At 39.1% G+C, this 14,597-nt stretch overlaps 1 protein-coding gene across 1 annotated transcript in view; it reads left to right on the top strand.

Annotated features, from left to right (window-relative positions):
• Positions 1 to 1,612: 1,612 nt before the first annotated feature.
• Positions 1,613 to 14,597, top strand: part of si:dkey-178e17.1 (tricarboxylate transport protein B, mitochondrial) — a 32,402-nt gene continuing 19,417 nt past the window's right edge. Inside the window, exon 1 of the mRNA XM_041786774.1 lies at positions 1,613 to 2,147. Coding sequence (XP_041642708.1) covers positions 2,036 to 2,147 — 112 coding nt within the window. The 5' untranslated portion in view covers positions 1,613 to 2,035. The remainder of the gene's footprint in view (positions 2,148 to 14,597) is intronic.

The raw sequence follows: 14,597 nt of genomic DNA, 5'->3' as shown, positions 1-14,597 counted from the left end.
ATAATTTCATTTTTTCTGGTATTATATTAGAATTGAAACCCCAAGTGTTCACATCCAATAGAATAACGTTTAAAGAGTATTTCTATTCCCATACTATTGAAATATGCTTCAATATCATCTAATTTTGGTTGTTGCATCCATTAGCTACTAAAAACACATCTCTGTATTGTCTTTATTTTTGCTGTAGTAGAAATATGTAATAATTTCTAACCATTGTTGGCCATTATGATGAGCAGACTTTCACAAATTTATTGTCAATTTTGTGGCAACTTGAGTTGAGGTAGTTATAGTTCAAAAAAGTGAAGGAGGCTATTAATGTTCAGTCACGAGAAGATAGCATCTTGACCTCTGTAACAAAATGGGCCCATTTCTACCACTTCCTTGCAGAGGCTACTCTCTAGTCATCTTTTTGGTTATGTATACTTCTGTTACGTTTTTCCATGCATTTGTTGAGGTTTGGGGCTCAGATTTATACTATCTCATTGTAACCAATTTTATACAAACCATGAGCAGTGTCTCACACAAATACCAGTCCTTTTTATAACAGCCTTTTCTCTTATTAAACAAAAAAACCCTGGTTATTTCTGTCTCCAAGGCAGGCCTGCCCACAGATTTCACTGGGCCCCTGATAAACTCAGAGAATGGGCCCTTCCATGTGTGTTGGATTAGCAGCATTGATTTCTAGCCTTGGTGCCACTATTCATTAATTTTTCGCATTTTTCCTGATGTTTTGGCTCTGTTTACTCATCTTTGCCACTTCTGAATCAAAATTCAACACCTTTTTTGCCACTTTTGACCCTTTAACCCACGTTAAAATAAAATATGGTTATCACAGCTTAACTTTACAATGGACTAAGATCTTCCTGACCTCAAAGGGCCCCCAATTTGGCTGGGCCCCAGAAAGCTCTCCCCTTTCCCCCCCCTTATGGGCAGCCTTGCTCCAAGGTATAACTTTGCATTTTTTAGATGTTATATATCCTTTTTAAAAAAAAATGTATTTATTTATTTAAAAGCATTGTGTAGAGCACATGGTTTGCTTCTGTCTTCCCTCATCACCACCAGGACATGATTGTTGTGGACCAGTTTGTTTGCACTTTATTTTAGGTGGTATGAAGAAGGGTGTTAGATGTTTCCATCCAACTCCTTCCATGTCCTTGATTTTGTTTTTACAATTTTAACCATTTTCTCTTCCATATGAAGTTCTGTTCTGCTCTAACTATGATCTGGCATGTTTTTAAACTGTGAACATTGTTTATGACAGGATGTTTGTGTTGCCTCCATAATTCCATCCCGTGCTGGACCTACACTGACATTTTAGTAACCAAGCTGCCAAGCTCTGATTGATGGTTTCAGTCTGCAGCCTTTGTTTGGAGAGGGTGTGGCTGGGCTGTTAGGGAGCATTTGCTTCCAGTTGCTGGGAAAACATGTATGGTTTTGATTGTTAAACATTTAATAACAGGGGAATTTGGTTTTAATTCTTCTATCGGAGCCACATTGAGATGGAAAAACAGAGACTGCGCCCCGCCCTGTTTCTGCTCTCAAACAGGAGTGGCCAGTCTCCTCTCACCCTGCGATCATAAAGAGCTCCCTTTGAGAGTCAACCACTGAGAAAACAGCCTCGGTGGTTTTGAAAGTTGACTCGCTTCACGGAGAAATTTCCAAGTTCCACGCGGTAGCAGGATAGAGATATCTTTATCCGCCTCTTTTTATTTGCTGCTTCCGGGTTTGCTTTACTTTCGTACGTAGGTATACTACAGCCGTGAAACCGCGTTACCATGGTTACAAATAACACATATTCGTTATAGCACATCCTAACTTCCTTGTCAGTCCCAGTATCCGCCCACTGTCAACACCCGCCGGAGTCGTGGACGAGTCTGAGCTCACCTGAACCCTGGAAAGCGCACCAGATACAGCTGTCCATGTGTTGCGCCGCGCGCTCCGGTCTGCTCGACTAACATAGAAAGCTGACTACAGGAGATAAACAACATTAAAGGAATCTTTCTTTGTGGAAGAATCGTGTTTTTTTCTGGTAGTTATGCAGGATAAAGGCACATTTATCAACCCTTTTTTCAGACCGAGGTGTCTGGCTGCAGCAGCGCCGGCGGGGAAAGCCAAACTAACTCACCCGGGGAAGGCGATCCTGGCAGGTAAGTTCAGCGCTTCTTAAGAGTTGGGATCATTTAATTCCTACTGAAGTTAAGTTGAATACTATTATTTAGTATGGCTGTAGTTTTTAGAAACAGTAGCCAATGTTTCTAACAGCGAATATTAACGCTGATGGAAATCAACAGTTCAGAAGATGCCGCTTTTTACGACACAATAAAGGAAAAATGGCAGCTTTGTCAAAAGTAATATAGCATAACTTAAGTTAACCTATCAGCACGTCTTCATACCAAAGTAATACCACTTTTGCACTTTAAAGTAGTTTTACTCCATAACGACGTTTCTCATGAGTGACACGTCTCCCTTAAATGTTTCAGAGGATGAAAGTCAGCGGAGCTGCACAGGAAAAGTGAAGCTCTGACGGTTTTAGGATCTGATATTTCGGGGAGCTCAGCTCCTTCATCGGTTGTGACTTGTTAAGAAAGTTTCTTGCAAGTTTTCAATCCTAATGCTAAACCATTCATTTCATGGAAGCAAGATATATTTTCTGCTACCATGGTATAAAGTCTACTCATCACTGCTGAGTCGTATTTGAGTGGCACGTTCCTGTTAAATCAACAAAGTTATGAATGCAGTACATGTCACCATAGCTATTTTAACTGTGTGCACCATCACTACTATTTAAGTAAATTAGGAGTCATTTTCCAACACTTGAATAACGTGTACATTAAGAAAAAACGTTTCAACTTCCCAATTCACCAAAAATCTTTTGCACTGTTTTTCAGCCATTTACTAAGGAAGGAAGGAAGGCAGGAATTTTCCTTTGCATAGTGGCATGGAGAGTAAAAATATAGTGTTTGCTTGCCAAAATATAAAATTAGGATATTTGCAACATTTCAGTCGAATTTGAAAGAAAAAAAATCTAATGGGCTCTGTCTAGTTTTAATTATTTTAGGGGTGCAGAGATGAAATATAGTGGTGCCACAGCACCTAGAAAGGGCTTAGAATAGCTATGGTGCAACTGCAGTACCTTTAAACACTGAGGCTAAGCTGGTTAAGTGATTTATATCAATACAGTTATGCTACAGATGTCCTCCTCAAACCACACTGACCCCATGACCTCCCACAGCTAAGAGAAGAATAGTATTGAGAGTGTATTGTTCACAGAAAAAAAAAAAAAGATGTTCCTTGTGGACAATGCTGTCCTGCCCCTGTCAGACCTTACCTACTGCACTGATGTGACTTAAACCTTTAATCTAAAGATCACCTCTAGTTCACTTTACATAATGCTGTTAGGGCTAAAGTGATGTGTGCAGCAGTGAAAGAGACAGGCAGCTGCTTAATGCATCGTCTCAGGAAGCATAAGAGGATGGAGAATATTCAACGTAAACACACTCCACTGTTCTTCATTAATTTGTCTTTAAATGAAAATATTTGAAATATTTGAATTAATTTTTGCACTAGTGTCATCAGAATCAAAATGGAGTGGTAGGGTCTGAAAATTCCTTGTGATGTGACTTGGTGTCCTTCAAAATTCTTGTCAGTCGGTTTGCAGTTCATGTACTTATGTTGCTGCAGAAATACCCAAATTAAAATCCACCATGTCATTACAGTGATTTAATCTTCAATTGTACTCTCTTTTTTTAATCATTAAAAAATATTTCCATTAGATTCAGTTGACCTCTCTAACCACCACCATCCAAAAATATACAATGAATGATTTTAAAATGCTTAAAACCTGCTTCCAGCAGCATTTGGTAGCTTTACAAATATATAAAATTTGGATCAAGTCATCAACGTTTTAACAGAATAAATGACCAACACTTCAGCAGATCTCTGTCCTGCTTGTTTCAGTCATTTATCCCTGCTGGGGTTCGAAACACTCAGTCCTCTTCTCCTGCTGTTCTGCCCCCTAAACCCTCTGGACCCCCTCTTGTGATGATGATGAGGGTGCAGCAGCTTCTGATGATGAAGAATAGCCTCTCTGAGTGATCGGCGGCTGTGTTAAGGCTTCATGCTGCTGTTTGGCAGCTCTCTGTTGATTTCTGCCTTGTTCTCTGGCAACACTTACAGTCTGAATATTTCATTGATTTGATGAATTCCTTTTGATTGAGAATTTAAAGAGGCTGTGCGAGGCTTTCAATTATTCTAATGACTTTCTGAGATTTTTTTATTTAATTATTCGAACTACAGTGTAAAAAAGAATAAAAATGCCCATTATAAGCTTCTAAATCCAGAAGGGGGATTTTAAAGAGCTTGTGTTACCTATCCAACATTTTCAAAACGTTCAGTTTAACATCAAGAAAAGCATCAAATTGTTCTTACCTCCACTAACATGATGTTGTAAAGGACTGACATAACTTTTTTATCAATTGTAATTCATTGTATTCCCTAAGAACTTCATACTTCTTCTCTCTTGACATCATACACTGAAACCACTTTGTGATTTAAAATTGAATTGCGCTTGTTTAAGTTTAACAGGAACACCAAAAAATAGCCTGTACTATACTTTGATATATTACTCAAAAGCCCCTAGAGCCATGAAATAAAAGAAACAGCAAGAAAATTAAATCCTTTACAACAAATACCTACATTACTTGTGCTGAATTCAATGTAAAAACAAAGGCAGGTTTATATTAGGGATACAAGATATTGGATTTATGCTGATATCTAATATGCCAATTTTTACAAAATAATTTTAGCTGATACCAATATCGATACAGATATTTAAATGTGAGTATAAACAAATTAACACATTTTTAAAATACTCTTTAACATATAAGGTATGATGATGAACAAAGAAGTTATGGGTTTCAGGTGTAGCCTGAAACTCCATTTACTTAATTGTTTGCACAGCGAATATTCCACTTTTTACAGATTATACAGGCAGAGTTTATAGTCAAAATATCAGCTGAGAATATTGGCAGAAATGTTCATATCTGCCAATACTGATGTCATGCCGATAATATTGTGCATCCCTGTTTATATACATTCAGACCTTGTCTTTTAGCTCAGATTTAGATGAACATGACACCATTATAGAGCAACTGATATACAACATAAAATGATATCAATTATGTTACATTAACTGACTTAAACAGGAGTAAAACTGCTGACAGTTAATCTAATTTATGAATGACTTGGTTCTGTTTTTTGGTTGTGCTGCCTGCACTATTAACTTTTGATGGTGTTACTTAAGAGCTAATATGAAGCTGTATACATTTAAAGACCCTGTAGTGAAACCCACATTTGTGTCTTAACATGCTAGATATGTTGAAATATGGTTGTTGTACACATGTGAAAACACTGAGATCTACATGTGACTGAATTTTGGATTTAGGCCATTAGAAAGTTTTGAGTCCGCCTATTGTAATCAATCAGCTGATGTCACACAGGCTTTGTCCAATTCTTTTTACAGTCTATATTTCATCCATTAAGATTGTAGCATTTTTAAAATTTGAGAGGACCATATTTCTCCTGAGCTCTTGAATGAGCTGAAGCCACGCCCACTCATGAAGATGAGGATTCTCTCAAATTTTAAAAGACACTTCTGATCAGAGCACAGCTGCCTGGATCTGTGCCCGAGCAGAGAGACAGAAGTTGGGGATTGAATTTACTGTTTTCTGGCACAAATCTCTCGGTTATGATACTTTTAATGACCCGTAGGCCAACGTGAATGATAGCTTTTGAAATTTATGTCACAATGAACAAAAACACAGCAAGTAGCTGGCTGTTAATTTTCAATAAAGGCAATGACATCGGCTAACAACAGACTGTACTGATATGAACTGCTTGGTGGTTTTACATCATTGTAGGGTTAAGTGGGCAAGATAATTCCCATCAAGACTGGTAATGTCATGGGCTCCTATATTTGCCCAGATCTCAGTGCTTTGACATGTTTATAGCAACCTTAGTTCAACATATCTTGTGTCTTAAAATGCTAAGTTTGGATTTCACTTTACAGGGATTTTACTTACTCAGACTAGATGGTTTATATTTTGATGCTTCACAAAAGCAAATGTTTAAAGATAATGCAAACTCTGTTATGCTAATGATCCATAGTATTTAAAAGTATTGAAGCTTTAAAAAAGCTAGAAAATTTCAGTCATAATTTTACTAAAAGGCAGTATAAGGAAAGAGAGAAAGCATGTTGCCATGTATTTGTAAAATGTCCACAGTGGACATTACTGCCTTTTTTTTTTTGGGAACTAAAAGCAACGATTTATCCAATATTGGCTACCAGTACATCCTCCTCGGTATTTAAGCAGACATTAATACACTTGATTTTAACTCGTATCATATCTATGATTAAAATTCTTGTATTGTGATGACTCTTCGTGAGAAAACAGTGCATTAAAAAGATTTAAAAAGATATTTCAAAACACCTTCTGAGTCAAATGTCTGATTTTGAGGAGTGAGAAAAGGAGTAAAAACAAATCTCCCCTCCTGACTCATGTCACCCTGTCAGCCTCTGAAAAATGGAGATGTGGCTCTTTGGCGAGACCTTCTCCCTCCCCCTCCTCATCCCGTGCAGCCTGATTGACTGGATATGGCCCAGCGTTGCTCTCTCTTCCTCCTCAGCTCGTCTCAGTCCTGTCTGTCCAGTTTTGCAACAGCAGCATGATTGCATTTTCTGTGTCTCAACCTCTGACTCCTCCCGGCTTATCTGTAAAGGAAGCATTGATTGATCACTGTCTTTGAAAGGTTTTGGAAATCAAAGTGTGTGTACCCTGATGAAAAAGGATCATTCAGATGACTCAGCGACAGATAAAGTGTCACTTTGAATTTGATCCCAGAAATCATCTATCAATAATGACAGCTGATATTATAAATCTGGTAAAGAGAGAGAGCAGTAGCACTCCTGGTATCCCTCCAAACACTGGTGCTAATGGAAGGGAGTAGGAAAACTTGATTTGCAGACGAGTGCATGGACCTAGACCATTTACACCAGGGATTTTTGTTCTTAAGTGTTTCCCTCTGTTTTTGATATTACATCGCTTTGGACACAACCTCTTCTTTTAGGCTTGACATGCAAATACCAGTCAAGATTTTTCTGGTGTTGCAGGAGAAAATGTGCCACACGTACATGCCTGAAGGCTCCAAGTAGACAAAGCAAGAAGTAGAGGGTCAGGGCTTAATGGATTAGATGGTCCACATAGACACTGGTTGTTTTGGAGGAGGGGTCTCTGAAGCATTTGAGAGGCCTGTGCACTCTTTCTGCTTCCATTGGTTAGATTAAAAGTCTTCCCTCAACAGCCACGGGTGATGGCTGAGTTGAAACACAGACACAGAAGGAGGGAGTATTTTATGTGTGTGAAGCCTGAGGGAGAGAGAGTGGCCTAAATGGCTCTCTGGTCATGATTTGCAGCCTGTAGCTCATTCATTTTTATTTCATTTTTCTGACCAGTCTGTGTAGTAAAGAGATGGCCTTAGAGAGTAAGTTCTCTTTTTTGTAATAGATTGGATTGTTCACTTAGACAGGCTTGTTTTTATGTCACTGGTCCGACTCTTTTTCTCCTCTCTCTCCCTCTGAAGCCTGAGGGCAGTCGGTTAGCTTTTCTGAGTGCTTGTCTCCTCTCAGGCTCAGAGGGCTCGTCAAACTGAGCGCTTACTCCCAGTTTCCTCACGTCACAAGTGACGCACTCACTGTCACCTCCCCTTTGCTATTCTGCTACTCGCACACCCCAAGTACTGGGAGGGGAGATGATAAATCACAGTGCAATCCCAGCAGCCCCCACTGTAACAGCTCGCCAGCCCAATGTAACACAGCCATGATAGACACAAGGACAAAATATAGTGCAGTAGTTTGTTATAACTGGCCTTTATGACTGTCTACTTAAAGCAAATATGAGCTAATCAGAATTTTCTTTTCTTGTGTTTGTTTTTTTAATGTGTTCATGGCTGTTAAATACTGGGCTGTAAGGCCACACCCACTCAACAAAAGCATTTTGTTTGTAAGAGTTACCCAGAAGCACCTTTTTTGTGAAATATGCCATCTGTACAACCCTGTTTAGTCCATGAAAAATGACTTCCTGTTTCATGGCGTTCTTTGCAACGCCATCTTGACAAGGTAAGAGTCAGGCGTATGAGCTCTGGATTGGAACAATTCCCAAGATGTTAGGATTGTTTCACAACAACTTTGTGGAAGATCTGACCAAACATGTGGGAGGGAGAACTCAGAATCCCCCCAAAAAGTACGCTCTGTTACGCTCCGACTCGTCTCCTCAACCAGGCGTGCGTCTTTCAAACTCTATAAATTCCAAAACTTTGAATAGAAACACCAAAAAATGCTGCTGGGATTGAAGTTACTCATGTCTGCCATCTCCTGGTGTAAAATGGTAACAGCGCAGACCTCCGCCATTAGCCCTATCTCCTGATAGTAAAGAATCCTTTAAAAAATTCCTGTATCCACACGGTGATCCGGATCAGTCCTAAAATCTAATCAGTCCTTCCTTATGCCATTTCTGACATTTCCTGAAATCCGTCCATGACTTTCTGAGTTATGTTGCTAACAAACAAACGAACAAACCCACCCGATCACATAACCTCCTTAGTGGAGGTAAAAAGTTTTTTTCCAACTTTGGTGGTTAATAACCATTACACCCTACAGTAAAAATGCCTGCAGAGCACAACTTAAGATGTCTGACTCATCTTGTATGAAGAAAAATCATTCAGGAGACAGTCAGATTGAATCACCCAGGAAAGATCCTTCACATGTAAGAATTTTTTGGCCAAAAAGGCCCTCTATTACCATCTATTAGCTCACTTCCTGTACATTAATTTAACAGAGACTAGATTACTTTTTGTTTGCCTTTATACATATGCCTACCAATTTTCATGCATGTCGGTAAAAGTTTGTGGAGGCCCCAAAAAAGTTTTTTTTTCTGCCGCTGTGGGGCAAATTTGATGCATATACACAAAACCACCAAATGCATAATTTTTCACCAGGACCTTACAAGCCAAGAATTTTGGGGCATATGAAGGCCCAAAATGGCAGTTGTTTTGAGAGAAAGATGATAATAAGAAAACCTACAGTTTCAATAAGGTCCTCATGTGCTCAGGCCCTAATAAAACACAGGGTGAGGATGGCACTTGTGTGACAATGTCATTGCCCCCTACTAACATGCCATTGTCCACAGCATATACCACTGAATTCATGGGACATGTTGCTAAACTTATCCAACATGCCACTAAAGTTCCCAGCACCTACCACTGATCCCCAAATGGCATGCCAGATGTCACTTTCTGATCTTGGCGCTGCGGGGTAAATTCCTGCCCTGACTGAGAAGAAATTTATTTGCAGAGTTGTTATTACAGCAGGTTAATTAATCTTAAAGTAATTATCTTGGTGGATTAAAACACATTCTGACGTCTCTGAATTGAAAGATGGTTGCCAAATGACAATCTTTTAAAGGTCTTGACAGCCTTTTTACAATCAGCCTCAGTGGATTGTGTAGTCTTAAGCAATTTTCACACATGCACTCCTAAAAAATTTAAGACCGGCTTCCTCTGAAATCTCCTGGACTTGTTGACTTTTTTCCCTTTTTTTTAAAATTTGAATATAGTCATCTGTTCCATATACAAGAGAGAAAGCAACAATTACATCCCTCCCATAAATCAGCTAAGTAAGGCGCTGGTTCATGATGAATAATCAAGCTTCATATGCCATGGTTTTCAGTAATATCTGCACTTTCTTGCTTCCAATCTCATCCAGCACTTTGAGCATCTTTATATAACATACTGTTGATGAATTCTTTCGGAAAAAAAAATTAAACATGCAGACAGGACAGGATGGCCTTCTCTGCCATCCAAGTATAATGTCAATCTGTGGGAGACACTGGGCAAAAGCAAAAACTTACTTTAGATGATCCAAACATAAATGTTCAGGAAAAAGTCTAAACTAAAATAATCCAATCAAAAGGTGAATAAACACAGGGGAACCAAAGGAGACACAAGGAATACAGGAAACACAACAGAAAAGACACAGAAGAGACCACCAAAGAAAGTAGAGAACACAGGAGCTAATTACACAAGGGGTAATCAAACACAGGTGTGACGGATAAGACACAGTGAAACAGATGAGAGCATTCAAACAGCACTGATTACACAGTAAACTATAAATCAAACACTACAAAATAAAACAAGGAACATGGGGAATTTAGCAAGAGAATAGTTATAAAAGAGGCAAAGATGACAAAACAATGTATGTAATAACATGATAGAGTGAAGGAACACAGGGAAGGCAAAATGACAAAATAAGAGGAAACACAAGGAACTACATTTAGAACTAAGGTTAAAACGCTAAATCAAAGTAATGACCATGATGCCAGGGCTATAAAATTTTTTGCATTTATTTTGAAGCTGTGCGTAGTTGTGACACATTGACTGTATCAGTCAGAGAATGGAGAATAAGACACTGGCTAACAGAAAACATTATAAAGTTGTTTCTTTACGTGCATTGAGATTGCACTAGTTGTGCAATGGCAGCATCAGCAACTCTTCCCATTTCCTCATAGTGAATTTTCCTGAATATTTCCTGCTGTGCTCTCACATAAGCTCTCCCCAGTATCAGACGGAAAATTTTCCAGGAGTCTGTTTTTTTTTTTTTTGTCTTGTCGTATATTCAGTGCTTGTTAGTGAAAACAGCTGCTTTTACATCTGGAAACACTGCAGAAGTGAGCACTGAAGCTGAAGCAGTGCAGAGAAGATGTGGACCGTAAAGCCAGAACAGTGAGATGAAAGATTCTAAAATTTCTCCATAAACCTAAACTGGTACAAAGAAAATTGCAATCAATCTTAATTTGAAAGCCTTGTATGTGAATGCTGTTTTTAATACTAGTACTAAATGTATGTACAGAGCCTCTGTGAATCTACCAAATACGTGTGATGTGATTTAGCATTCACCTCTGCAATCTTCATTTTTGATAGTACAGCAAATTTAGCTGTAATCATTTTCTGACCAGTGATCATCCGAGTTGACAAACACAGGAACCTCCATCTCATTGGATAACTGTAATGAGCCTTGAAGCTTTGTCTACAACCGTACACACTGTCAAACAGCCCTTATGTAATTGTCCTCTGCATGTAAATCATTGTACAGTATGCTTGCTGCAGGGTTTAAAGTGGTGAAACCAGTTCCCATGTAAAATTAATCAGCATCCTTTCTGTAATTAAGCATCAGTGCAGCATCAGGGGTGTTGTTCAGGACAGAGGAAGCTTAAAAGGCCAGGCATCAGATGAATAATTCTTTTCATGTTTTGCATCAGGCAGAAAGGAATATTACATCCCTATCAATAAGACAACAAATGTTTGAAGTAATCAGTCCTCTGGCTGTGTTCTTGGTTTGGACTGGAGATATACCTAATGACATCTTTCCTTAAGACTCCAGAGAATTTTAAGTTAAAGAGAATCATCTAAAAAAGGAAAATCTGGATGAATAATAGATAAATAGTGCTGTAAAACTTCTTATTAATCTGCTGGCACACACATGTAAGAACACACACACATTGTTGGAGTCTTTGGATGTGTTTCACTGTCAGCTTTAAAAATCCACAGCTGCTGGAAGAGTTTTCAGGCTGAAGAGATGGACTGTGCATCTGCTTATTTTGAACTAAATGATGCTGCTACTATTAGAGAGCATGCTGGGTTGTCAAATCCCCCTCAGAGAAGGAAGTTTCTTAGCGGACCAGATGTGACTGTGGCTCATTAGAGTCACTGAAGCAAGCGAGACAGGATCTTGGAGACTGTTCCTCCCTATCAGCTGGCTGTCTGATCACCTGGACTCATCTGTGCCGCTACACATGGCAAAAAAGTGGCAGGGATTTGTTCTTTATGTACAACATTCACTAATATGTGTACCGTACCATACCATCCTGTACTGTACCATACCATATGTGGCACACAGTAACAACAAATTGCATCATGATTAGGTCATCAGACAAAACACTATGTTTGGCACATTGCCTCTCACTGAAGGTGGCATACATCTTGTTCAGTGTTCAGAGACTCAATAAAATTTGAGTTGATAACAGTGAAAACTTATATGGTCTACTTTTTCCAAAAAAAGAAAAAAATAGAAAAAAAAAATTAATAGGAAGGAACCAATAAAGGAATCGATAAGCCAAATTGATAACTGCATCAATATCATTAAAATCTTATCAACTCGCATCCCTAACTGCTTTGGAGAAGAGGTTTTTATGAGGCAGAAGAAGTGACCTTTGGGACAAACTCTGATTGGCTTTTGTGGTCAAACATGAGAGAAAATATCAGGATTTAGGGAGTCTTACACCAAAAGAAGTCATTAATAACATCAGTATCAGAATTGGAAATCACCTAAGGTGTTATTTTACATGTTGGTTTTGACTCTGATTTTTGAAGTTGGTGTATATCTACCTATCTGCATGTAAACGTACTAACTATTGAGTTGTTGCATCCAGTTACTCTGCAGTTTACAGTATATGCTATCTGGAGCTTCATTAGTTTGGCCAGCGTATCCATTCTGCATGTTATTGGTAAAGATTGCATGCTGATGGAGTGCATGGCTTGTGGATCAAAATATGTTTTCATTTGTTTTCCAAAAAATGTATCCCTTCTCAGGTGTCCCTTGCAATGAGTCAATCATGCATTTTTATATTGTGACAATGATGAAAATGCTTCACAAGACAACACTTAAATCTTTGTATCAGAAGTAACTATGTGGGAAAAATGTTATCATAAAATTACTATTCAGGATTGCAGTGTAAGTCCGTGTTTCAGCATTTTGTTTTTGACTGAAAATTGCAACAGCTGTTTGGTTGCTGACCAAATAAAGTGCATTAACATTTATATCCCCCCGAGGTTAACTCCTAGTGACTTTAGTGTTCATGTTCAGCCTGGACCAGGTCCATAAAGCAGTGGCTTTCAGAGTTTGTAACCTAACTTAATTAGAGACTCAATACTAACAGATTGAAGGTAGACATGAGCCAAGCCTTCCACACTGGACCTCACCAGTACTCCTGTGGCCAAACAGGAACAAGTCCAGGCTGGACTGGCTGTTGCTTCGTGCTGTATCAAGATTCAGTTTTTAGATGGGGCCCAGCTGATGATTAGTTTTCTGTTAAGGCTGTAATGTTTTAGACGTAAGCTCGATTTTATTTATTGCCAAACCAAGACTCTGGCTTCTGAACGAATAAGCTCCAAATTCAAAATGAAATTGTAGTTGGAATGCTACTATTGAAGGTAATCAATGGTGCCATTTTGCCATCTCACCATACTTTTTTCCAGGTATTAAATCAAAAATAAGAGCTCTGGCTGGCCCAAGTAGATTTCTATGCCCAGCTTTTCCTCACTTGTAGGCTCTCGATATCGCTCCAGTGTCATTTCCATTTCTTCTCTGTGTAACAGTTAATGTCAAAGATCTATGAGGATGCATTGATTTTACGACACGGTGTAGCGGAGAGTTCAGTTATGAGCAGAGAGGGAGGAAGGTGATGCTGAGAGAAAAATGAACAACAGTAGACGAGAGCGAGCCTGTGAAGATAAAGATTAATGACCAGTCTGTTCATGTAACCCTCGTCTGGCAGCGACACAGCAGCCGTTTAGGGCGTCATCTGTAAATGTGTGTTTTGGAAGTAGACTGTGAACTGAAATAGGGAGCAAACAAACTGTTTCTACTCCACAGACTGTGTATGTGTGATGAGGATTGATCATGTTTGCTGTGTATCTACTGCTGAGTCCCTGTTGGTCAGCTTTCACGTGCAGCGTTGACTTGACTGGAAAATAAATGAATGAGGTTTATTGTTTCTTCTGAGATACACACTGACCCACTGATCCTGGATAAGGATGGCTGGAATGAAGCACCATGTGATTTCTGTTATGTCTCAGCAGGCTTACATTTACTCTCCACTCGACCAGGATTAGACAAATTACAGCTCACTGGCCTGTGTGTGTGTGTGTGTGTGTGTGTGGGTGTGTGTGTGTGTATGTGTAGGAGAGAGAGAGAGAGAGAGAGAGATCACATGACTGTCATTCAGCTTACTGTTGCACTTTATTCAATTTTGCTGATTTCAGGTGTAATCAATGCAGACCAAAATAGCTGATCAGTAGATAGTGACATGCCATCTGAGGCAGAAGAACATGCAGGTGAAGGTTGCATCACTAAATAGTGCCAATCACAGTGTCTTTTGTTTTTAACTTAAATATTTTGGGGCTTTATATACCTTTATTTAAAAAAGGAAGATAATGGATAGAGTTGGGAAAAGGGTTGAGAGAGTGGGGGAGAGACATGCAGGAAAGAGGTCACTTGGTGCTAGTAGTCTCATAATTAGTCAAATGGGGATCACCTGAGTGCAGTGGATGTGTCTCATGTAAGTAGTATAAAGACAACTGTGTCTGGAGGGTCCAGTCACTTGTTAAAGTGTTAGTAAATCCCCAGCTGAGCACTAACTCCGCCCACATCAGAAATTTGAAAAATGCACAAAAAATGGGCAGTGTGTTACTGAGAGGAGGGAGGGGGA

The sequence above is a fragment of the Cheilinus undulatus genome, linkage group 5 (genome assembly GCF_018320785.1).
Source record: "Cheilinus undulatus linkage group 5, ASM1832078v1, whole genome shotgun sequence".
Lineage (NCBI taxonomy): Eukaryota > Metazoa > Chordata > Actinopteri > Labriformes > Labridae > Cheilinus > Cheilinus undulatus.
This window is presented reverse-complemented; position numbering and strand designations above follow the sequence as displayed.